General features: G+C 38.3%; 1 protein-coding gene across 1 annotated transcript in view; it reads right to left on the bottom strand.

Annotated features, from left to right (window-relative positions):
- Positions 1-25000, bottom strand: part of cacng8b (calcium channel, voltage-dependent, gamma subunit 8b) — a 28383-nt gene that overhangs the window by 307 nt on the left and 3076 nt on the right. The window contains exons 2-6 of the mRNA XM_027147037.2: positions 10981-11231; positions 5628-5852; positions 3146-3229; positions 2399-2539; positions 1-1490 (exon numbers count right to left, since the gene is read on the bottom strand). The exon at positions 1-1490 is cut by the window's left edge and continues 307 nt beyond it. Coding sequence (XP_027002838.1) covers positions 661-1490; positions 2399-2539; positions 3146-3229; positions 5628-5850 — 1278 coding nt within the window. The 5' untranslated portion in view covers positions 5851-5852; positions 10981-11231 and the 3' untranslated portion in view covers positions 1-660. The remainder of the gene's footprint in view (positions 1491-2398; positions 2540-3145; positions 3230-5627; positions 5853-10980; positions 11232-25000) is intronic.

Genomic DNA, 25000 nt, shown 5'->3' with positions numbered 1-25000 from the left:
TTGTTGATAGAACTGGAAGACAATATTCAGAACACTTCATATCATGTTATCAAAGGTTAAAAAAGAAATCAATTCTAAAAATAAATTAGATGCTTCCTACAAAGTCGTTTTTAGGCTAGTTGAAGTAATAATAATAATAATAATAATAATAATAATAATAATAATAATAATAATAATGTTTTCTTTCTCACACATAATATAGACACTCATGCTTCTGCAGTATCCACTGTATCAGAATCACAGTTGATGTCTTAAAAATCATTTCCAACATCACAAAGCTAGTCGCCACTGATTTTTTTTTTCTCTCATAATAACAACGACAACAAACCCTCTAGGAATGCACTTGGACAACCACTCGCTTCAATTTCTATCAAAAAAAAAAAAAAAGGTAAACTTCACAGTACAGTATCCAATGATCATAGTTCACATTTTAAAAAATGTTATAAAACTAAATGGATGTTGTAGTTGTTATTATGAATTGTCACTGGTTGAATTTTTGTCTGAAACTCATTTTCCATTAACTGAAAAACAGAACATCATTTCAGACAGAAGGAATATATAATTTCTCTGCCTTTTTGCTTTTCTTATCTTCAACACAGCCTTCGTTCAGCTTCCGCTCTACAGGACTCACACTCTCTTCTGTTCTGTTTCTAGGCTCCTCTACACTGGTGTGGTTTTCCTGTTCAGCGTGTTAGAATTGCTCTCAGGCTTGGTCAGCCTATCAAGCGTGCCCATCCCTCTTTCCCTCTCCACTGTAGAGGAGGAGAAAGGCGGGGGTTGTGAGGAGGGTGCAGAGTTTCCACTGGACGCGTTCGGCACTCCTGTTGGATTGTGGGACTTGAGAGAGGGCAGTGTGCCGCTCATCATCATGGTTGCTCCTCCTCCGGCGCTCTCTTTTGGAAAGCAGTTGTGCAACTGGTAGAGTGTGGCACGATCCACTGTGCCATACATTGGAGGTGCACCCAGAGCCCCCAGTGCGCCGAGTTTGGGGTCTCGCGACAGGGTGTAGAGCGAGATGTCACCTCCAGGTAGGGCTGAGTGTGAGCGGGAGTGTGAATGTGGATTAGGCAGTGTGGAAACAGACACAGGCCCTTGTGACAGCAGTGCTGAGGGGGGCATGCCAAAGCTTTTGCTTCCTGGTGGGCCAGCAGCAGCAGGCGAGGGGTCCCGCGAGCCTCTTGATGGTTCAGTAGAGCGTGAGCTGGAGCGAGAGGAGCGGCGGCGGAAGCGGTAACTAGGCAGACGCAGCACAGCGTGCGTTGTGCTCTTGAAGATGTCGGTGCGTGAACGGCAGCGCAGCTCCTTGTTCTTTTCTATGTATATGTTTACAGCCAGCACCCCCACCATCTCAGCCAGGATGAACGAAAGGCCTCCAAAATAGAAGGACCAGCCGTATGAATATTGCCATTTTTTATCCTCATCCTTCTTTGGAGAGATGTCACCTAGTGCTGCTGAGATGTACACTATCACACCGATGATGTTGCTCAAACCTGCAGGTAGAATTTGCCAACACACAGGATTTTTGGAGCAATTCAGTTTTCGTGACCAACAGGTTGCTTGTTCTTATGCAAAATAAAATTGTACAGTTACAAAATAACATGTAAAGGTAAAGTCTAACCACTGAGGGACTATGCAGTGTAAAAGTCTAAAGTAGTTCATATGAGCACAAAAAAAGTTGGCTGCTGGCTGTAATGCCTTGGGGAACATTTCCACTTCACTCTCACTCATTCAGCATTTAATCACGATCAGGATGTAACGATATCAAAGTGATATCATTTATATCAGAGGTGGGAGTAAGTCACACATGTGCAAGTCACAAGTAAGTCTCAAGTCATGAATGTCAAGTCAAAGTCAAGTCGAGTCTTTTTTAATATTTGTCAGGCAAGTCTCAAGTCTCAAATTTGCGATTTAAGTCTGACTCGAGTCAAGTCATATGACTCGAGTCCCCATCTCTGATTTATATTAACAAAATATACCACATGCCAACTACATTTCATATGAAAAATGAAGAGTTTTTTCTGTGGACTGAGGAGCTAGTATCAAATTTGGACTCCAGTGACAGTCTTTAACACTAGAAAGTTTTCAATCTCCTGGACAATTCTTTACAGGTGTTACAGAAGGTAATACCTCCTTCTATGAAACTATAACCTAATCACTGATCTCAGTTGGTCTGGAACTTAGTATAAGCAAAACTTCTATGAACGTCTTGGATCTCTTTAGACTCTACTCAAGGTCTATGCAATCATCCCAATCTTTGAAAGAGTCAGTGGCCATTTTATCATCTTCACCCACCATACAGGTTACACAGATACTCTGTGATATACAGATTTGTCCCCTCAGTCAAATAGTCCCTTCATCTAGACATCAAATAGACCCCAAAATAAGATGATTTCCAAACCTGCAGCTACAAACAGAATGCCAGCTCCGAGTATGATGTTCCTCTTGCTTTTGTAGAAACGACTGGCGGCAATGCACACTCCTCCCATCAGCAATAAGATTGCGCTAAGAATAGGGAAGATGTTTGAAGCCCGAACCACTCCTGCAAAATGAGATGGAGATAAAGGTAAAGGCAAAGATTAAATTAAGTATTAAAAATGTCAACGTTTTCTATAGCAAAAGAACATTAGAATGGTGCAAAAACTAAATCACATGGCTTGAAGGGTGCTGAAACAGACTTCTAAGGTCAGACCAAACAATGACAAACTGAATATAAAAATACATTAATTATTCTGAGACATCTGTGTAATTAAATCATGTCTCTGCAATGTAGGTTTGCCTTTTTTTTCTACTGGAAAAAGCCTCAGGAGAGAAGCTGCTTTTCCTCCAGAGACCAAAATCCCATCTGGGTCTAGCTTTGCTGGCACAGCTAAAGAACATGACATGAATATCAATCGAATGCCAGATAGCATGGGTGTGCATGCATGCATGCATGAGTGTGTGCGTGTGCATTAGCTGTAATCGACAGCGACAGAGCTTCCCTCAGCACATTTATCAGACTTCTCCCACAATTCACAAAAATACAGGATTGTTATCTTTTAGTCATTAACAGGCACTTAGTGTGATTTCTGCATAACTAAATTTGACAACACAATCCTCCTCCGCTCCAATGTATTACCAGCAAAGAAGGGAAAAGAAAGTCTCTTACGTAAGACGTACTCTGCTCCATCGTGGTCAAAGTCGGCGTCTTCTGGGAAGTGGTTGATCTGAGAGCACACCCCTCGTTTCACACCTACGTGAAAGAGTACAGATGATCACCATTTTGTTGTTGCTCTGCAGGTCTACACAATTTGTTAACATGTCTAATGCTACTGTATATCCCCTCTTTTAAACACAGATTTGCATTAGTGTGCATGAAGTACACAGCGTTTCTACAGTATACAACTCTTTCAGATATTCTAATATTGCTCATATTTGACCAACCTAACCAGTTACAGCAATATGCCTGTAAACATGAGATTAGTACTAACCGGATAAACTCAGTTGTTGATCATAAAGCACATGATTCAGTAACTACAGTGAAGCTAGAAGGAAATGCCTTGGAGTGAGGAATGATGAAAGTCAAGAGTCCGGGGAGTTTTATGGGTTAACTCTAATTTACCTCCAAGTCATTTTAACGATTGGTCAGGCCAATTTAAGCGTAACATAAACAGCATACAAGGTAAGATGATTTAACTCCTTTAACACTTAAAACCTGTAATATATCAGCAGCTATTTTCAACTTAAATAGTACTATAACATTTACTCAAAGCAATAACGTTTTATGGCTGCTATTACCAATTCCGACTGCAGCCTTTACAAAGACTCCCCTGCTCATGGCCAATGATGGTAATTACATGATGAGCTAAATCAAGCATTTCACAGCAGGGAAAATGCTTACAAGCAAAAATGTGAAATTCGGATCCTTGAATCGGATAAGCGGGAATTATAAACTGACAGGTAAATTAACAATCTTATATCCAACGATTCATTTGTCTAATATGAAATATAAAGTGAAACGACTAAACCCATCACCTACAATCTCAATTGCTGAACTCTGCACTCAAATTGAACACAACGCATTGCATTACAGACACACAGGACTCTGCACGACACTTCATCCACAAACATATACACATGCACATAGAGCGGAGCCCTGGAGTCATGCAGGCAGTTGGATAGCTACCCGCTCCAGTGTTGGGGGCCTACTGCTGACACACAGACTGACGCGATATGACGACACCATGACTGGTGGTGATGAAGGGAGTGAAAGTGTGATGGACAGATGAAACGGAGACAGACGGAGGGAAGTATGGACAGGTGTGAGGGAAGGTCTTGGGTTCGATTCACCGCTCTGTCTTTTTAAAATTTCCTCATGGACATTAGTCTGTAAGAAAGAAATGGGAGGAACAAAAAGGAAAAGAGTCAGCACAGCCCATGGATGAGAAACTGGGCTCTCTAGTTTGGCTCTTGCTTACAAATCCTGCCGCTCTCTGGAGACAGGATGGCTCTATGGCTGATCCATAGTGACACGCTGTCCAAAGCACCAGTCATTTATTAGAAATAATATCTTGACTGTGTGTCCTTGACCTTGAATTCAGTCTTCTGGGAGCCTTGAGCTATAATCTTAAACACATGAAAGCAGCTCAGTGACTCGTTTACTCGAATCTCAAGTCGTAATGGTAATAACAACCTAGAGACAGGAGGATAAGGTTATGATGTTGTTGTTGGTTTTTTTTTTGTGGAAAATTTAAGTTAAGAAAAAAGAAAGAACGTGTAAGTGGAAGGTTTGGCATTTATTATGCAGATTCAAAATCGGTCCTCCTTCCACTTCACCTAATCTCAAAGGCACTGCTACTTAGCATCCATCTTGCCTCAAACCCTAGGGACACAGAGGATTACTTGACCTCTAAACTGTGCCAACTGTGCAACGTGACATCTAACGAGAGAACGAGGATAAGAGAAGGCTAAGAAAGAAGGGCATAGTGGAAATCATACAGATAGAAATGAAGTGCAGCACAAAGCTGGGAAGAGGGATATAAATTGGAGAAGTGATTAAAACAAATAGGAAGAGAGAGAAAGAGAGACAAAGACAGAGGTACAGGGGCAAAGTGAGAGCTTATCTTTAATTGAGTGCTTTGTTGTTATGGAGCTTAGCCATGAGGCTAAATTAGCAGTGCACTATAGTTGGAAACAGACTGAACAGAAAGTAAATGTGATGTGTGGATGAGTGAGAACATTTGCTGTTAAAGCACAACTCTGCAGTCTGACACTAAATTAAGACATAATAGAATCCAAAATGTTGTAATTCGGCCTCGATTCATTCTGTATAAGAAGTCTAATTCCCTAGTGTGTATCTGCACAATATAAATAACACCTAGTTTGGAGTCTTTGCTTTGAAAAATATTCCAATAGGAATAAAAGCTCAAGTTATTTCGTTTTGGAATATTCTTTTTCTATATTTGTGTTAGCAACATTTTAATCAGTCATCCTTGGTACTTCATCAAACAAATGCAGCGGAATCTTTTCCATAGTTAACCTACTGTACCTCTATCTATATTCCGAAAAATAAATCTGGCTAATCTAACATAACCACTGAAACTTCTGCAGTCCTAATGACCACATATCCCAGAGACAGGAGAGCCCCTCACCCTCAAGGCAGCAGATCCTCCAAAGGCCTGAGTGTGTGAGAGCTCCAGGGTCTTTCTTGTCCTTGTTGTGTGGGTCATCCTGCGTCACATTTGCTGTGCTGTTGCAGATCAGAGCACGAGAGTAGAGCCAGTAATCTGTCCCGATTGCCACCGTCATCAGGCCAAAGGAGGCGAATGCCCCAACGATGGTGAGAAGGATCTGTATCCCCTTCTCACACACCATGCCTGCAGAGAAAAAGTCCAGAGAAAAGTGGAAGGTAAAACAACAACAACGAACAAAAAAAAAAGGGAGGGGGGGTTTGTAGTACATAGCTGCACATAAAATTTAGACGAGCAATGAAGCAACTAAATGTACCAAATGAATAATGCATCAGTAGCAACCATTTTAGATGGTGGACAATAGATGTCAATTAGAATCACTGAGCTCACTTCACATCAGTCAACAATTACAATATTTGTAATATATACCTTTGTCTTGCTTTCTCTGGAACACTTTTAAGTTAGATGCCACTGGATTGACAGTGGTTCTGTTTAACCGGAACCTCTGGATGTCATCCGGTGTCCACACATATTTAATTACAACTGTACTTCAGTGGGAGTGTTAAATATCACCTGGATAAGCTATGCCTGCTGTCACAAGAAACCAACCGTAGAAAGGTATTGAAAACTGTTGACCTGATATAATGGGCTATTTTAACCATGTAGAACCAGGAGAAGGTACAAAGGCGGCACCCAGGTAACATCCAGACACAATTCTTGATGTTTGTCAGCATTGAATAATACTCATAAGAAGAATAGGCTTCTTGTAGATTGGCAGATTGCAGTAGGAGTTGCGCATCCTGCTTACCTATTAGGCCACAGTGATGATGTCAAACACCTGTTGGGCCAGTTTCTGTGTTTATTAGGGGACTTTTTCCTGTGAAAAATGAACTTTTTATCAAATAGCCACCATCTAGCCCTAATAGGTCTAAAAGGAAAGCCATTTCAGTTTTGCATCCTGTTCAGTACCATTGTGAGTCCCATTGGGTGAGCCGATTTCAGTGATATTAATTATGACATTGAAGCTGAAGATAAAGAGCTTTTGTACATACCTGGTGACTATTTTTACTGGAATAACATGCTGCAGTCTCTCTGAACAAGTAAAAAAAATAACTTGACCAGAAGTTCCAGCTCCTTATTTGGGGATTTTGCTCACTTTCGCACTAACTTGGTTACCCAAAGCTTCCCCCTATGATAACACAGCTACCAAAAATACAGGGTATTCCGAGAAACACATGAAGTCAGCCAACCACATATTTTCGAATTGCTGCTCAGAACAGTAAAACACACAGATGAACAACCACTCTTTCATATACTTGAACTCAAAGGTTGCTGTTATTGAAAGAGAAGAGAGAGTATACTTTTCTTTCAAACCAGAGTGCATAGCGAATTTTGCTCTGTTGGTTTCCAGCAACGGATGGTGTGGCATGTCTGGTATTTGGAGTCGTGATCTCCCGACCACACTTGGCATGTTCTGCTCTTACACCGGGCACCACATATCCCCTAGCCAGTAAGGAAGGTGTCACAGTTAGAGACCCATCCAAGTGGACAAATGTTTATAGAGAAAAGCTATGCATCCCTTGTAAGCTAGACCTTATACACTTCTTGCTGAGAAGAGGATGCATCTCTGTCTATGGGTCTAGCCACAGGAGTCTAGCTTCAGCCTGATAACCCACTTCTAAAAGTCTCTTCCAACAGGCCCAAGAGAACAAACATAGCAGCTGGGATCAGGGATGATCCACAGGAGCCTGCACTGTAAACATAGTCCTGCTTGATTGGCAAGAAAAATCTGCCACATATTAAGTGACAGGCTGGCAAGTTTTTCCAAGGAAACTAACTTCACAATGTTGAAGTTCATGGTCTGTATTTTGACTTTTCTGAATATCTCATGCTAGATCTCAGTAATAGATGTGTGTAACACAAATGTATTGCAGATTGTAATTCCTGTTTTTGGAAGCCAACAAGCATCTGTGTTTTGGGATGATACAGATTTGATACACTGATTTGAACCAAGTCTATGGTATTATGGCATAAATAACTGACAGCCTTTTAGTGACCATTTTAGCCCTTTCAAATGAACAATTAAATGACGGCCAACCTTCTGGACCATCATTCTTCTAAATCAGAAAGTACACTGAGTTCAGAGCTGTGGGGTCTACTGTTTCGATCATACCCCTGTCCAACGGGGAACAATGTTTTTTACATTAGAGTGATAATCTTGAGGAATGCAACCTGTTTGGTAAAAAAAGGGTTTATAGTGCCTTGCAAAAGTATTCATACCCACTGAACTTTTCCACATTCTGACATGTTACAACCACAAAGAAAAATGTATTTTATTGGGATGTTATGAAATAGACCGAAAGAAAGTGGCACATAATTGTAAAGTGGAATGAAAATTATAAACGGTGTCCAAATTTTTTTTTTTTACGAATAAATATCTGAAAAGTGTGCATTTATATTCAGCCCCCTGTAAGAAATTACAGATAATTGCACCCAAATTCCACTCCAAGATACACATCTAAAAGAGCTCATAACTAAAATGTTAAAGTATAGAGTTTAGGACTCTAAATGTATAAACGTGATTAGTATGGGAGCAGCAGCAGGACATCGAGGATCGCCACGAACAAAGGGTTTACGTGACCACGATTACCATTTAAAGTGACCATTTGGTTGATAACAATTGTAATAATACCAAGACAAGGTGTACGTGACCATGATTAACATTTAAAGACATCTGGCAAGATCAACGTGTGGCCCCCTTTACTCTGATACCCCTAACTAAAATCCAGTGAAACTAACTGCCTTCAGAAGTCAGCTAATTAGTAAACAGAGTGCATCTGTGTGTAGTTTAATCTCAGTATAAATACAGCTGTTCTGTGAAGCCTTCAGAAGTGTGTTAGAGAACATTAGTGAACAAACAGCATCATGAAGACCAAATAACACACCAGACAGGTCAGGGATAAAGTTGTGGAGAAGTTTAACGGAGGGTTAGGTTATAAATTAATATCCCAAGCCTTGAACATCTCACGGAGCACTGTACAACCCATCATCAGGAAAGGGAAAGAGTATGGCACAACTGCAAGCCTACCAAGACATGGCCGTCCACCTAAACTGACAGGCCGTGCAAGAAGAGCATTAATCAGAGAAGCATACAAGAGGCCCATGGTAAGTCTGGAGGAGCTGCAGAGATCCACAGCTCAGGTGGGAGAATCTGTCCACAAGACGAGACTATTAAGGACAAGTCTGGTCTTTATGGAAGAGTGGCAAGAAGAAAGCCATTGTTGAAATAAAGCCATAAGAAATCCCATTTGCAGTTTGCGACAAGCCATGTGGGGCTTGTCAAAATTAAAAACGTTTTGTGTGGCAGAAACCTAACACTGCACATCACCCTGAACACAGCATCCCCACCGTGAAACATGGTGGTGGCAGCATCATGTTGTGGGGATGCTTTTCTTCAGCAGGAACACTGAAGCTGGTCAGAGTTGATGGGAAAATGGATGGAGCCTTATACCTTGAAGATTCAAGACTAAGGCGGAGGTTCACCTTCCGGCAAGACAATGACCCCAAACATACAGCCAGAGCTACAATCAAGTGATTTAGATCAATTCATGTGTTAGAATGGCCCAGTCAAAGTCCAGACCTAAATCCATTTGAGAATCTGTGGCGAGACTTGAAAATCACTGTTCACAGACGCTCACCATCCAATCTGACTGAGCTTGAGCTATTTTGCAAAGAAGAATGGGCAAAAATTTTACTCTCTAGATGTGCAAAGCTAGAGAGTAAAGACTGGTAGAGACATACCCCAAAAGACTTGCATTTAAAAAAAAATTTGGACACCATTTATCATTTTCCTTCCACTTCACAATTATGTGCCACTTTTCTGTTGGTCTATCACATAAAATTCTAATAAAATACAGTGGAAAAGTTCAGTAGGTATGAATACTTTTGCAAGGGACTGTAACATTGGGTGATGTGTTAGCAGTCCAGCTAATGTATCTGTCGATCTATGAGCAGCACTCCAACATGAGCAGTCCTGGTGCTTATCCACATGCCCACTAGATGACGGGGCATGTGAGAATCTCTAAGTGGAGTCACAATTGATTAGACCTTACTCACTGAGGAAAATGAGGACACACAGAAACCCAACTCCAGCCCCACTATTCTGCAGTGACAAATGTGGCTAAAGCACCAGGCAGATAACTCAAACACTGCACAGAACGGTATGTGAGATAGACTTGACCTTAACCACAGGCATTCTAGTCAGTCGGCCACAAAGACTGTGGAATTAAGTCAGTAGCACAGAGTGCGACCCAACAGGGAATGGAAAGCTCGTGCTCACTGGTGAACTCAACTACATTAGAAAGTACATTGATAAGCTCTGAGTTAGGGACTTTAGACTTTAGTGGCTAGTAGAGTATTTTGTATAATTTTGGATTTACAATGTGTGGTGCGTGACAGCTCTGCTCGCATGCTAATAAGGGAACATCACTCAAAGCCAGCAGTTATATACTGTAGCTCCTACTAGACTACAAAAAAGCATGAAAATTACACTCAATGAAGTCTAGCTTTGGAATTCAGGCTAACTGAGGCTCAAATCATAGTCAGAAACTGCCAGGTTCCACATGTGAACAAGGTGCGAAAAAAGAAAAGGGAAGATAAGTGTATGATAGCTGTATTTATTACACACACTATGGCACAAGTGGTCTTGTTCGATTGTGGTATGCATGCACATGTGCACAACAAAATGCCCTGGTGTTTTTTCCATGAGCGGTGAAATAGAGCTACTAAGCATTGACATAGAAAGCCAATATATTACAAGCCAATTAAAAGACAATGCAAGTCTAAGGAGGGATAAAAAACAGTGTAGGAATACATATCTGAGTGTACTACTCAAGTTAACACTACTTAACTTCAATACACTGAGCTGGCTATCCAAAAATCTAATTAAAAAAAACACTTAGTCATAACACATAGTCATAACATGAATCATAATCATCAGAACCATATGATTTTTAGCAATATGATCAGATAATTACTAATAATTAATGATAAGTAATAAACCGAAATGTGTGTTTCATTACAATAATCTCCATCTCCATATCAGAGAGAAATAGTGTAGTTATAACAAAGTAATGCTGCTCCTAGCTAAAAAGTTATTTATTTAAATTAACATACATAAAGATACAAAATACATAAAGCAGGGCAAATATATAAATAAAATACTATTTAATGTATTTATGTGTATTATCAAATAATGAATATATATTGTTGATAATAAATAAAAGTATATTCATGTTTACATCTTCAAGCTTACCTGACGGCAGGTTTCTATCCTTCGACTCAATTTTGAAATCTTTCTTTTCCCTGCTAGATGAGAATCTGCTGTCCCCTTGGTCCGGGCAGCGTCCATCGACTGTCCTCGCGCACTTCTCTTCTCCCCCTTGCACTTGTTTCTTTCCCCTTGCTTTTCTCGACTTTTTCTTCTTTCTTGTTTATGCTAAAGGATGACTTGCTGGTTCTGGGATTGTGCAAGTTCTCTTATTTGTTCAAAGTACTTGTCATGGTCTGAAAATAAACAGGAAAAGAGAAAATATAAATAAGAAGGAAAAAAAGCAGCACAGTGTTTTGTTTAAGATCTATGAAATTATTGGAATGGTAAATCAATAATCTATCCTGGTCATTGGACATAGCCAGTACAACAGTATTGAGAAAGAAAAAAGCCACTGATGTACCAACAACATGACATCAAACAGGTTAGTGAAGGAAAACAACTGTAGTTTAATGACAGTTACATTGTGAGAGCTGTAAGGAAAACTCCCAAAATAAGTCAACAACAACCTTCACAGAGGAAGGGTGATGGTCTCACAATACACCATGAAGCAGAAATATAGAGGCCACACGATGTAAACACTCATCAGATGTGAGAATCAGAAGGCAACATTGTAATTTGCACATAGATGCACATAGGATAAGCCACCATTTTTCTCCACCAAATTGTGGAGAAAGAAAGGATCTGCACATGCCCCAAAACATACCAGCTCATCTATGAAACATGGTGGTGGAAGTGTCATGGCTTGGGTTTACTGTACATGACTGCTTCTGAAACACACTCACTAATCTTTTTTTTTTTTTTGATGATGATGTAACTCCTGATGTTAGCAACAGAATAAATTCAGAAGCCTACAGATACATTCAGTCTGCCAATTTACAGGGAGGAACTTCCTTCAACACAACAAAGGACTTTAGACCGGATAATTCGTTCACCAGACCTCAATCCAACTGAGCAGCATTTCACTGAAAGGAAAAAGCCACTGAAACAAACAACTGCAAGAAGTTGCAGCAAATGCCTCTAAAAGTACCCCAAAAGAAGAATGCAGCAGTTTAGTGATGTCAGCAAATATAAACATGTTCACGGTAAAGAAAATCAAGAATTGACCTTTCTTTTCAAATTCTAGTAAAAAAGGACTGTATATAGACTTGTTCATTACAGGTAAGGAAGGAAAGCAGAGGGGAGAGAGAGAGAGAGAGAGAGAGAGAGAGAGAGAGAGAGAGAGAGAGAGAGATCGACAATACACGTCTAACATAGACTAAACAGCTTGTATCAGAAACACACACAAGCTGCAAAAATCTCTGCAAAACCCAAGGACATTTAATGACACAGTGTACATAACTTAGCAAACTTAATTTGGCAGATATAATGCAAATCAGTTCCTGCTTGTTAATAATTCATAATGCAATATGGCACAACCATTAAATAGGTTACACCCTGTCTGCATTGTATAAGCCTCTACAGCAAAACTCTGCACTGCTTCTTATCCTTCTAAAACAGAATATTCAAAAATCTGTAAATTCTGTTCATTATTATTAGATCTCACTGAGGTACCAATCGTGTCATTCATAAATGAATAAAACAAATAAATAAAGCTAATTACATTCAAAATACCAAACACTGCCAATCGTAACTGATAATCCAGCGTCAGCATGCAGTTTGCAAATGTGAAGGAAAAGAGAACCTTTTGTTAATGCATTAGTCCTTCATTTGAGTAATATTACAGAATCTGTGCTATATTTGTGTATCCGAAGCACCACAAGATGCAGGATCAGGAGTTTTAGGCAGAGGAACCACACGCTCGAGTTATTTAAAAACGCTTAGATTTGAACCCACATTTTTGTGTTTATGCAATAATCAGATTTCAACAATGGAAAAATTGTTTAACTAATTTTTGCACTTTTGTCTTTGACTTTGTCGTTTTCCCCGCCCAAAGATTTTTATTCTAGCACCTATGTCACAATCGTTTGTGGTTTTCATCACTTGTTATATATTTATAGCACTCGTTATGTATTTTATATATAAGCAATTATGAAAGGAATATATATGATATTGGAAACATGGGACGGAAAAATATAAACCTCTAGATCTATTGTATTTTACTTATTTTCAGAAACATCCTCTAGCTGGCTAAATGTTTCCCTAACTGTTGCCTCTGTGTTGTGAATTTTATGAATGTCTAATGTACATGAGATGAGGTTAGGATTGGGTGTGCCTCATGTGTTATGAATGTGAATAAGGAGCTAGTGGGCAGGAACTGCTTTCCATGCAGCTGAGTCTGATTCATTAGCTGCAATAAAATCCACTGATTGTTTTGATAGCCGCACAAATGCGAATCAAACTCATTCATACATCATTCCATGCAATACAGGAAGAACGACGGGAACGACGGCTCTAAAAGGACACGTACCAAAAAATAAAAGTAAATACACTGTTCATTAGGCAGCCAGCAAAGGCAAACTTTTGTCCCTGAAACTAGTAAGAGGGAAAGAACTAAGATGATTTAGACTGTGCGATCCCTGTAACTTTGCAAGCTATCATTAAATCTATGAGGATGTTTATTGTCTATCAGCATGCAGCCCTGCATCTGTATATTATGCTTTGATAAACTGCATCGAGTTGGTTTTCAGTCGACTATAAACAGAGGTGCTAACAGGATCTGGTTCTGAAAACCGCAATGGTGCCTGATCCAATCAATTAGAACAAGTTGAGCTCAGTGCCAGTGTGTCTCCTCCAGTTTTATGTCCAAACTGCTTCACACGGCTCAGGGTTGGACTAAACAGACTGAATCAAATGGACAGGATAAATGGATGGAGGGTAAACAGAGGATATCCTTACAAGAATACCAGATGAAATAATATCTATGCACTCAGTCTAACTAAATAAGGAACCATGATGGAAAAACAAATCTATAAATTATAGGAATGAAATTGAATATAAAAACATTATCCAGAATGAACAAATATTATGAAATGAATATGAATAGGACATGCCTTATTAATTTTTAATTTTTTTTCGCAGGGAATCTGGTTGAGACTAAAGATTACTATAATACATATTATTAACTACATCGGTTTGACAATACTGTGTCCAGATACAAGCAAAATAGGAATGTGAGAGCAGGATTGATGATTTGTCAGAATCAGAATTCACACTTTGTTTAGTGTCAGGTTTATTCAGTCCCCCTCCGCTTCCTGGAACAAACCTCGGTCTATGAACATGCACCTGACCTTACCACGAGTGTTCACTGAGCTGGTTTGACCTTGCTTAGTTCCTTGATTCCAGTGATTAGTCTTTGCCTAGTGCTTTGTCCTGTTTGATGATCACACACTTCATCTTTCATCTTGGATTTCTCTGCTCTCGTTAAAGGAAATGAATGCAACTGAGTCTGTCTCTGTCTCAGCCCTCCATTTCATGACAGGTGAGAGTGCTGACATTACAATCCCCCCACCCACCACCCACCCCTCTCTCCCTCTCCCTCTCTCAAGAGTTTTCAGAGGCACAGCGGTTGAATAAAACAGCAAAATAACCAAAAACAAACCCTTTTTTAGGCCATAGCCACTTGAGGTTTACATCTAAATAAAGATACAGATATGAATGTATACTGCACAATTGTTTTATATTTCTATTTTTACGGTGCAAGAACATAGATTATAATCATAACTCACTCTCTCTCTCTCTCTCTCTCTCTCTCTCTCTCTCTCTCTCTCTCTCTCTCTCTCTCTCTCCCACATCGAAACCATACAGTAAGGTTGGCTGTGGATAAACTTCCTTGGATAATCTTAAGGCAATGATAGTCCAATTATTGTCCAATAATAGTTCAATTATTACAAAACGTTTCCACTCAAGTCTCCATCAATATACAGTTCTGTACACTTTATGGTAAATTATAATATAGTTTAAGTTAAAACGATCATGAACTGGAATTGATCCATTTCTGTAAGATTGCTTTGTGACAATATGCAATTTTAAAAGTGCTATACAAATAAAATGTAGTAAATTTGGGGCACTAATGAAAAACAGACATTGGCATTGCATAACGCTTACAATAAATTAATGCTAGTGTCGCTAATATATATAGAAAATATCCTTATTAGTCCTGAAAAGACTTTGGACCACTCTAATGCTTGTTTATCATGACAAAGTTGTGCAGTTGTATTACTAGAGTTCACAGACTGTACATGAAGTGTCATGAAATGTAGACTTGGCAAGATCTTACTAGGGTAACAGTGTGTGACCTGCATGTCATCACTCGTACTGCACATGTTGGGTGCTTCATCTAAAACTAGTTTAAATGTAATATTACTATGATACGAAATGCATATTTCGTTTGTAATACCTATTTTTTATCTGTTATTTTTAGAAGAATGGTAATGACATACTTCTTATGGCATCTTGGATTTATGAACTCTTTTCACCAGATGCTGAAAAAATAGAATTTCCTCCAAAGTATTCCTGTTTTTACGTAGCCTACCAGAGGTAAATTATTCATAGAAAAAAGCCCAACAGAAACAGATGTTTCTCACACAAATGTTGTTTGGCAGGAAGGAAAGGTGTAGAAGACAGTAGTGAGAGCAGAGATACTGTATGGGTTAGAGACTGTAGCAGTGAGGATAAGACATGAGGCAGAGAAGGAGGTAGCAGAGATGAGGATGTTGAGGTTCTCTTTAGGAGTGACGAGGATGGACAGGATTAGGGACAGCTCAGGTTGACTGTTTTGGGAACAAGGTCAGAAAGGCTAGGTTGAGATGGTTTGGACATGTACAGAGGAGGGAGATGGTTATATTGGTAGAAGGATGTTGGAGATGGAGCTGGCAGGTAAGAGGTCATTTGAAAAAGAATTCATTTGTTTACACTGATTAAAGTCGATTTCCATTCCGCTGGTAGACTTGAACACCAGTGTACTGGTAAAAAGGGTTAAATAAAAAAAAAAACACTTATTAAGCACACTATTATTATCATATCATCTGTGTTGCTCACTCTCTGGCTGACTGATGATGTGTGTAATGTGGCTTTCATCTTCCCCTACATGTGTGCACATCCCCCAGCTTTCCTGTTGTGTGTATACAGCCGTACACATGGTAAAACACCTGCTTTCACGTCCAGATTCTTATTTTCATGCATATGTATGAACAAGCCAGAAATCTTCATCTGTGTTGCAGAAAGCACATATTTGCATTTAGGGAAGCTGCAAACTCCAAAAAAATGTTTGTGTGTATGAATTACGTTCACGACAGGGAACACGATTAAAGAAAAACTCTTTTAAGGCAGCCAGAGGGTTTGATTCTTGTGCTCATCACCAATCTCTTTTGATCAAACTGTCCATGAAATTCTAAAACTGATATTAAAGAGCTGATGTCAAAACATGTACAAAACCAACGTGCCGTGACAACAGTCTCATTTGTCTCAGTAGAGACTCAAAGCTCTAATCATGAGCAATGCATCCATGTCATAGAAGTAATTATTCCGAATAATTAGAACAAAACACTCTGCTATAGTTCTGCTCAACACTCCTACATCACCTTTGTGACAGACAGTGTGCAACACTGACAAGAGAAAGAACGAGCGTTTCTAATTCTAAGTGATTTACAACAGCTGATGTTTAATTATTATTTAGATGTTATTAATGCAATTAAATCTCCAAAAGTGAAAATGGAAAATATGCATTTAAATTCTGAGGCAAATTCTAAATAAATCAACTGCTATCTATCTATCTATCTATCTATCTATCTATCTATCTATCTATCTATCTATCTATCTATCTATCTATCTATCTATCTATCTATCTATCTATCTATCTATCTAGGGTTATAGGCAAATCTGTCTGTCTGTCTGTCTGTCTGTCTGTCTATCTATCTATCTATCTATCTATCTATCTATCTGTCTGTCTGTCTGTCTGTCTGTCTGTCTGTCTGTCTGTCTGTCTATCTATCTATCTATCTATCTATCTATCTATCTATCTATCTATCTATCTATCTATCTATGTGTTTGTCTATCTATCTATCTATCTATCTATCTATCTATCTATCTATCTATCTATCTATCTATCTATCTATCTATCTATCTAGGGTTATAGGCAAATCTGTCTGTCTGTCTGTCTATCTATCTATCTATCTATCTATCTATCTATCTATCTATCTATCTATCTATTTATCTATCTATCTATCTGTCTGTCTGTCTGTCTGTCTGTCTGTCTGTCTGTCTGTCTATCTATCTATCTATCTATCTATCTATCTATCTATCTATCTATCTATCTATCTATCTATGTGTTTGTCTATCTATCTATCTATCTATCTATCTATCTATCTATCTATCTATCTATCTATCTATCTATCTATCTATCTATCTATCTATCTATCTAGGGTTATAGGCAAATGAAATATGAAAATAAAACATTACTAGAAAGCTATTCCTACCATATATATATTACACACATTTATTCATAGTCTATCAGGTTGCAAATTTTACACACATTTAAAAATACAATGTAAGCATCAGAATATGAATTTTAAAACGTGACTCACAATGAAATAAATGTGCTTTTAAATCCAGGAGTTTTTAATCATCAGATCTTTTTTACTTCCATCCCCATTCCAGGCATCAGTAGCAGCTGCACAAAACTGTGAAATCATACCATGTACCATGACCTTCATCTCGAATGTCTAGATGCATTTATGAGGAAGCATTTGTCCACCTCGCCCTGTTAAACATGTAGAGCGCTCGGTGTCTGTATGGGGGGGATATAAAGCCGTGCGGAAATATGAATGCTGTAATGAAGGATTAGGACGCAACACCTGGGCTCTTCAGTACTGTTTACCATGCGGTCACCTTCAGCTCATCGCCGCCCCTCCCACACCTCTCGTCCTTTCCTCCTCTGTGATGTAGCTTGATTTCTCTACATGTTTCTACAGTAGCAGTGCACACAAAATGTTCAATGCTCAAGCTCATCCAGTTCGAGTATATTTTGGAAATGCACTATGTGCTGTTAGAACAGAAAACAGGTGTTTATGTGTAGATGAATGTGTGGACAGGTCACACCTGCTTAATGAGATTGCAAGAGGTTATGCACTCTGTGTTTGTGCAGTTTAGCCTTGACATTGAATAACGAATCACTTGTATTCTCATACTTGTTTGCTTAACACCCATTTTTGGTACATAATCCTAGTCTGCACTAGTTATCAGTGGGTGGTGGACAGTGGTGATTGAAATGTTTAAGGCTCTGAGTTGCTGATCAGGAGGTTGTGGCAAACTGGCATTGCTTGGCTATTAACCCTCTTTCAACTAGGGTATGCAGAGAAAATCATTTCGCTGTGCTGTAATCAGTGTTGTGCTAGTTACTAAGAAATAGTAACTAGTTACAGTTACTAGTTACTTCATTCAAAAAGTAACTCAATTACTTTGTTGTTTACTTACACAAAAAAGTAACGCATTACTGTTAAAAATAACTTTAGTTACTTTTTTAAAGAAATAATGAGCATATTTCCACTTTGTAAACTCGTCTTGCCTTGAATACTTGAATAAACGGAAACATGCCCACAGTGCGGCGTCTTTGTGTTTATAGTGGTTGACATCCACCAATCCTACAATGCGTCACTGCTGTAAACAGGTTGTAAATAGGTTACACTTCAGCCAAAATGAATTAATTTAAAAAAGTAACGGACAACCGCACCATATGATAATGGTAACGGAGTGCGTTAGAGTATTAGTTATTGTCAAAAGTAACTGCGTTACAGTAACACGTTACTAGTAACGAGTTATTGCCCAACACTGGCTGTAATGTATATGTAAAAAATAAATCAAGACTTCTTCTTATCATAGGTGACACTATAATTACCATTATGACTGGGAGAGTAGTAATAACCAGTACAAAACCAGTAGAGTGCAATCATTCCTATTTAAAACCCATATTTGAGAACTAATCCTAAACTGCAATAGTTATCATAGATGACAATATAATTACCATTATGACCGTGAGCTTAATAATAAGAAGTAAAATCATTCAGCACCGACTGCTTTAGTGCTAAATTGTGATTCACAGAGCTGTACCGGTCGGTCTATGGGCTGATTTTCTTTCATTGCTCGAAAATGTATTTTTTTTCTAAACTGGACTAATTCACAATTTACTGTCATGGAGCTACTGTCATATCAATACCAGCTCCAACATACTGAAGTCTGAAACTGAGACAATATGGCTGTAAAAGTCAAAAAGTACCACAATAATACTTTTGCCATCTCATAATAAGGCTGTTCAGTATGCACACTGCAGCTCTTATTCGGTGTTACACTAATATTTCCCCAAGGTGTAATAGAAATGCCTTCACCTTACTGTTAGGAGAAACCCAGAAGACCAACACTTCTGAGGCCCACCATGAAAACCACTTATTTATTCTCATCCATCTATTTACTACATTATAAGTATACATTAATTAATTTGAATAATATATTGCAATATTGATTTAGGTAGCTAGTACATAACTGGTGTATTGTAGCTCCTTATATATAAAACATTCAAAATATGGCAGTTTATCACGAACAACTGATCCATCGAGGTTAAATCGGCTTTTTGATATTATCAGATATTTTAAAGATAGACGTTTAATTGAGTCTATTTACTGAACAACTAAATCCAACTAAAACCTTGAGAGTAACCAGACTCGTTGTGCATGTATAAATTATTTTCCTGTCTGGATCCAATAAAATGGATTTAAGTGATGTTGTAAAGGAATTTAATGGCACTTTAAATTAATTATAATGTGCCATTTTTTTCTAACACCTTACATTTAGTGTCCAACACTAAATGTACCTGCAACCTTTTCTGCTTTCTGTGTGCTCAAGGGAATGACAATGTAGGTAGAATTATGCTGATCAAGTACAACTTGGAATAATCTCTCTCTCTCTCTCTCTCTCTCTCTCTCTCTCTCTCTCTCTCTCTCTCTCCCCCTCTCACTCCCTCTCTCTCCCTCTCGCTGTCTCTCTCTCTCATACACCCCAGGAAGTACCCATGCTGCCCAAACTGTTAAAAATAATTAAATTTAGCTTTATTTATATTAAATAAATAATTATATTATATTAAATGAAATAATATTACTCTTAAGCACCAACAATGGCCTTTGTATTCAACATGTATTTCTATTTTATAAAATATTAATATTTCAGTTTTTCTCAGTTGCTTTGGAGCATTTCTCAAATCATCCTTAAGATTTGCAAATCAGTAAGTGCATTCTCAAAACAATGTGTACAAACAGCACAATACATTGGATTTCTTGCAAAAGCCTGTTTTTTTGCTCAGAATCCTTAGTGCTTCTCTCAAAAGTAAGTATTTGTGTCAATGAACATATCATTGCCATCAAAATAACAAATCCTTTTATCATTGTTTACGAACAAGATAGTCAAAAGGTTTAGTCATTTTTTCAATATGACAATGCTTTATTTTAGTATTTCCTGATGTAATCTATGTTTTGGATCACAAGTATTGAAAATGAACGAGGCTGAATTTCTTCTATGAATTTCAACAGCACAAATTTACACATTACTGTATGTGGGATATTGATTGTAAGAGACGGGACATGATTCACACTTATTTTTATTCTTCTTTACTAGTGGACTAACAAAAAAATTACAATATAGTGTCACAAATTAATGTTACAAAAAAGACACAAATTCAAATTCCAAAAGGTAAACATAGCAAACACTTCTTAGGCAGAAGAATGCGCATGCCACACAATACAGTGCAATCTGTCTCTACATCCTGACGTCCCAGTCTGTCGGGCCAAAGATTTTCATCCACATCACAACAGCTATCATCCCTTGGAATACAGCATGGAAAAAATCTTCTGGAATGTCTTATCCAGCCTCTGCAGTCTTCCGCTATGATGTCCTCACATGCTGCATCCATGGCAGCCAGCAGGGTCATCTGAGTATGTGTCTGGCAATCATAGACCTTCCACCTCCATGCTGAATAGAACTCCTCAATTGGGTTGGGAGAATTTGCATCAGCATCCTGTTATGGGTCAGAAACCATTGCCTGAAGGTGTTTGAGTGATGGAAACTCACATTATCCTAAAGTATCACATACTTTGGTAAATCATCTCGAAATGGACCCTTCTCATCATCAGGGATGAGAGCCCTTTAAAGGTGAGGAGATGCTGTGTGTTGTATAGGCCTATAAGGGGAATATGAGATACAGTAGTAGACACACCCTGCTCTGACATAGCAGTACACATAGTGATATTTCCTCCCCGTTGGCCTGGCAAAAGCAACAGTAGCTCTGTGGCCGATGACATTTCGACCACTTCTAATGCTTTTGCTCAGATTGAAGCCAGCCCTCTTCCACATATATAAAGTTGTAAGGTGGGTCACTTGACAACCCAGAAGATACCCAATTAGTTATGCACATTCATTTCATTTCACAAGATACAGTTATATCAAATGTACACATATTGCATGTTTTTTTCCTACAGCAATAGCAAATGTACTGTACATAGGTCACACATGCTGTATTATATATAAGTCACTATAAGAAGTTTATGTAAATTAGATAAAGTATGTCCATAGATGTTTTACCTGTACATACTGGTACACTCCCCTTCATTAGTCCCATTCAAGGTTCATCTGCACAATTCATCAATTCAAGAAACATTTACAAGAAACGTTTAATAGAACTGTGAAGTTCAAATTTCAACAACTGATTTGAACCATTGCACTCAATGACCTGTGCAATGAAATGATGCCTAAATGTTTTGGGGGTTCAGACCATTTAGGTGAAACCAGTATAATACATTTTGATCAACATGACGTAAACAACTGATAATGTAGGAAACAGCAGATACTTGTACACAATCCATTAAAAGATGTACCAAAGCATTCGCAATTGGATCGAAGCAATGAGAAATGTTCATATGATGAGCACAAATGACTAAATGATGTGGAGGTTGAACAAGTAGTTTTGAGAATTTCATTTCTGATCTGAGAAATGTTCCAAAACGACTGAGAAAAACTGTAATGCAGATAGAAGTTGATTCTAGCTGGGTTATTTCCTTGGTATTTCTTTGGTTGGCGTCAAGAAATCTGCAGGTTTCTGGATGTTTAAAAAAGAGCCCATTCTTCCATCACAGGAGGAGGACATGCTTTATAGCAGGTTTTGCAACAGAAAACAGGAAATGGGGAAATATTAGGAACAGCCATTTTCCAGAAGACTTAACAAGACTCAACAGGAAATGAAATGTAGAAAACTAAGGAAACTACTGAACATCGTAAACTCCCACCAATGAGTAGCATCTAAACCTATTTTCCATACTTTCTTATTCGTCTTCTCAGCAATCATACTGTACATAAAAAATGAAGATGAAGAACTGAGGAATAAGTTAAAAGTTTTAGGTTTTTAAGCCAAAAAGCGTGAGTTTGAGACATAATTATGAAAAGCATAATCTGGCAGAAATGTTGCAGTCAGACAAGAGATTAAAATAAGTCTTCTTTTCTTTTTATATTCATAATGCCAGGAGTTATATTTGGTGTAGTCTTTTCGCTGGGTGTCTCTCACCTAACACCATTCCTACTGTGAAGCAGGATAGTAACAGCATCTCTACAGCTTCTCAGCAGCTTGTTGGACTGAAGAACAAATGGCCATAAGCCAATATTACAGTGATAGCTGGCTATGCAAAAGCTGTGATCTGAATCTCATAGAGAGTATGTAGATTATGAACATTTGCCAGGTAGTGAAAATATGTCAAGCAAAAATAGATCCACGATTATATATAGTGCATATCCAAAAAGACTAGAAATTATAACTGCTTTGACTGAGTATTTTAGGCTTTTCTATTTCAAACCACTATATATAGAGAATATCTGGATGAATCAGACACTTAATGTGGGTCAAAAAAAAAAATTCCATATTATCATATAGTAAGGCACTATGTTTCCTCCAAACCTCCTCCCAGCTGTAAAGCATGTTGGAGAGAATATAACGTTTCAGCTAATTCAGCAGAAAGACATCAGAAGCATTGTTATCTGAAGCAGGATGCTCCAGCAAGTCCTAAGAATAATGCTGATGGGGTCCATATGGGGTGATTGGCAAGAATATATCAGAGATGTTGTGCAGCGCTTAACAGGAGCCACATTTATTTGAGACTGTTATCAGTGTGGTTACACGACTTAATATAAATCCACAAACTTATTTTATAAAATTATGGTTTAAAATATATGGCTAATAAAAATATGCTAGGGAAAAATGCTAATGCTACTAAATGCTTCTGCATTATTATAGGTGTAGTTTAGTTTAACCTCAGTTTATGGATTAGTACCTAAACAAAAATTCTGATGAAGACACAGAATCGGATAACGAAATGGAATAGCTGTCGAAGCGACTTGAACCGTATGTAATTCAAAATCAAGATGAAATGAGTTGCATGAAATAAATTGGGGTATAAATGCACTAAAAACAACTATGTAATGCTGTTAGAGGCCAATATAAAACACATTTATTTTTTATTCACAATTTTTTAAGTTACAGTTTAGGTTACACAGTAGGTATGCAGTAAAAAAACAAAGTAATTGACACTTAGGGCAGTCAGGCTTGAATTGGTGGGAAATTTCCACAGTAGTCAACTCAGATATGTCGTACATCAGTGTCTCTGAAAGGAATGTGTCCAAAGACGAAGACCCAAATTTCTAGAATGGCCTAACATGGAGCTGCAGGCATCAAACCTAATAAGACTTTCCTGTACAACAAGGCTTGTGACATTCACAGCCTTAAAACAAACAGAGCCCAGTGGACAACTTGAGTGTCCTTGAAGCTTTATGTTTTTGCCACTGCTATAAAGTTTTAGTGTTGTAGATACAGTAGAAGACAAGCTCTTTTTAAAGGACATTCATCTAGTACTCAGTAACTGTGACCGTCACACTGATTTGATGTTTTTAATCCACAAAATGCTCTAATGAAAATAATGTGCAATGCCATGTTTCCACTAGAATGGGCAGCAAAATGCCCAAATATTACATATAGCAGCTTTAATATTCCATGCCCTGTGATTGTACCACATTTAGCAACTTGGCTTGTACTTGTACTTATCATATGATTCGATATAAGACGCTTGGTTTTACACATCTGCGTACCAAGAGATCCACTTAACAGTTTGTGTAATAACATAGACTTCAATATAAAATACTTCTTATATAACATCAGGCGTAAAAAAATCTAAACACCGCATTGTACTTTACAGTACCGCTGCATCTGTGCCGACATCACACGGACAAATACAGGTACACTGTCTCATTCAGCTGCTGCTTTAAACCAGCGGTCCCTGGCTAATTCAATCCGGGTTAAAGAAAAGAAGAAAAATGTATTTCTGTTTCAACTGTCAGGGCTTCAGTAGGTTAAGCTCGTTTCGTTAGATGTTCTGAGCTAATGGCAAATGAGCCATATTTCATTTTGTTAAATTCTGTGTTCCATTCACAGCTTTTTTTTTCATTATATGTAACAGAGTGTGTTTATATCAAGCACTGTCTCATTATTATTTTTTAGTTATTCTATTTTTACCATGTTGGAGGTTTTAATCAACTGATAGTGGAAAGGCGAATAAGTCAGCGATGCTTATTTTTTGCTGTTTGGAAAATGTAAAGTGTTGAGATACTACCTACTCCTCATTTATTGTGTTAATATGGCTATAGCATATTATGTAATATAGCATTAATATGTACTGTAGCTGCAGTAATATCACATCCACACAAGGAAAGTCAGACAAACCTGTGTCTGTTGGGGTGGGGGTGGGGGTTGGCGGGGGGTTGTGTCTGTGTCTCAATTCATTTAAGACACGGAAATCTCATTTTGGGAAAAGCTCAATCCCTGTAGACACTGCGGTTTGTGGAAGAGTTAATTATCAGAGTTACTTGGCTAACTGCTGTATGCGAGTGTGTGACTCCATGTGAGTATGTGTGAGAGAGGAAATCGTAACCCATCTCTTGCTCTCCATCCGTCTTCTGCTACATAGATTCACAAAAAGCAGAGTCA

This window comes from Tachysurus fulvidraco, chromosome 3 (genome assembly GCF_022655615.1).
Source record: "Tachysurus fulvidraco isolate hzauxx_2018 chromosome 3, HZAU_PFXX_2.0, whole genome shotgun sequence".
Taxonomy (NCBI): domain Eukaryota; kingdom Metazoa; phylum Chordata; class Actinopteri; order Siluriformes; family Bagridae; genus Tachysurus; species Tachysurus fulvidraco.
The sequence above is the reverse complement of the archived record's forward strand: the minus strand, read 5'-3'. Positions and strand labels throughout refer to the sequence as shown.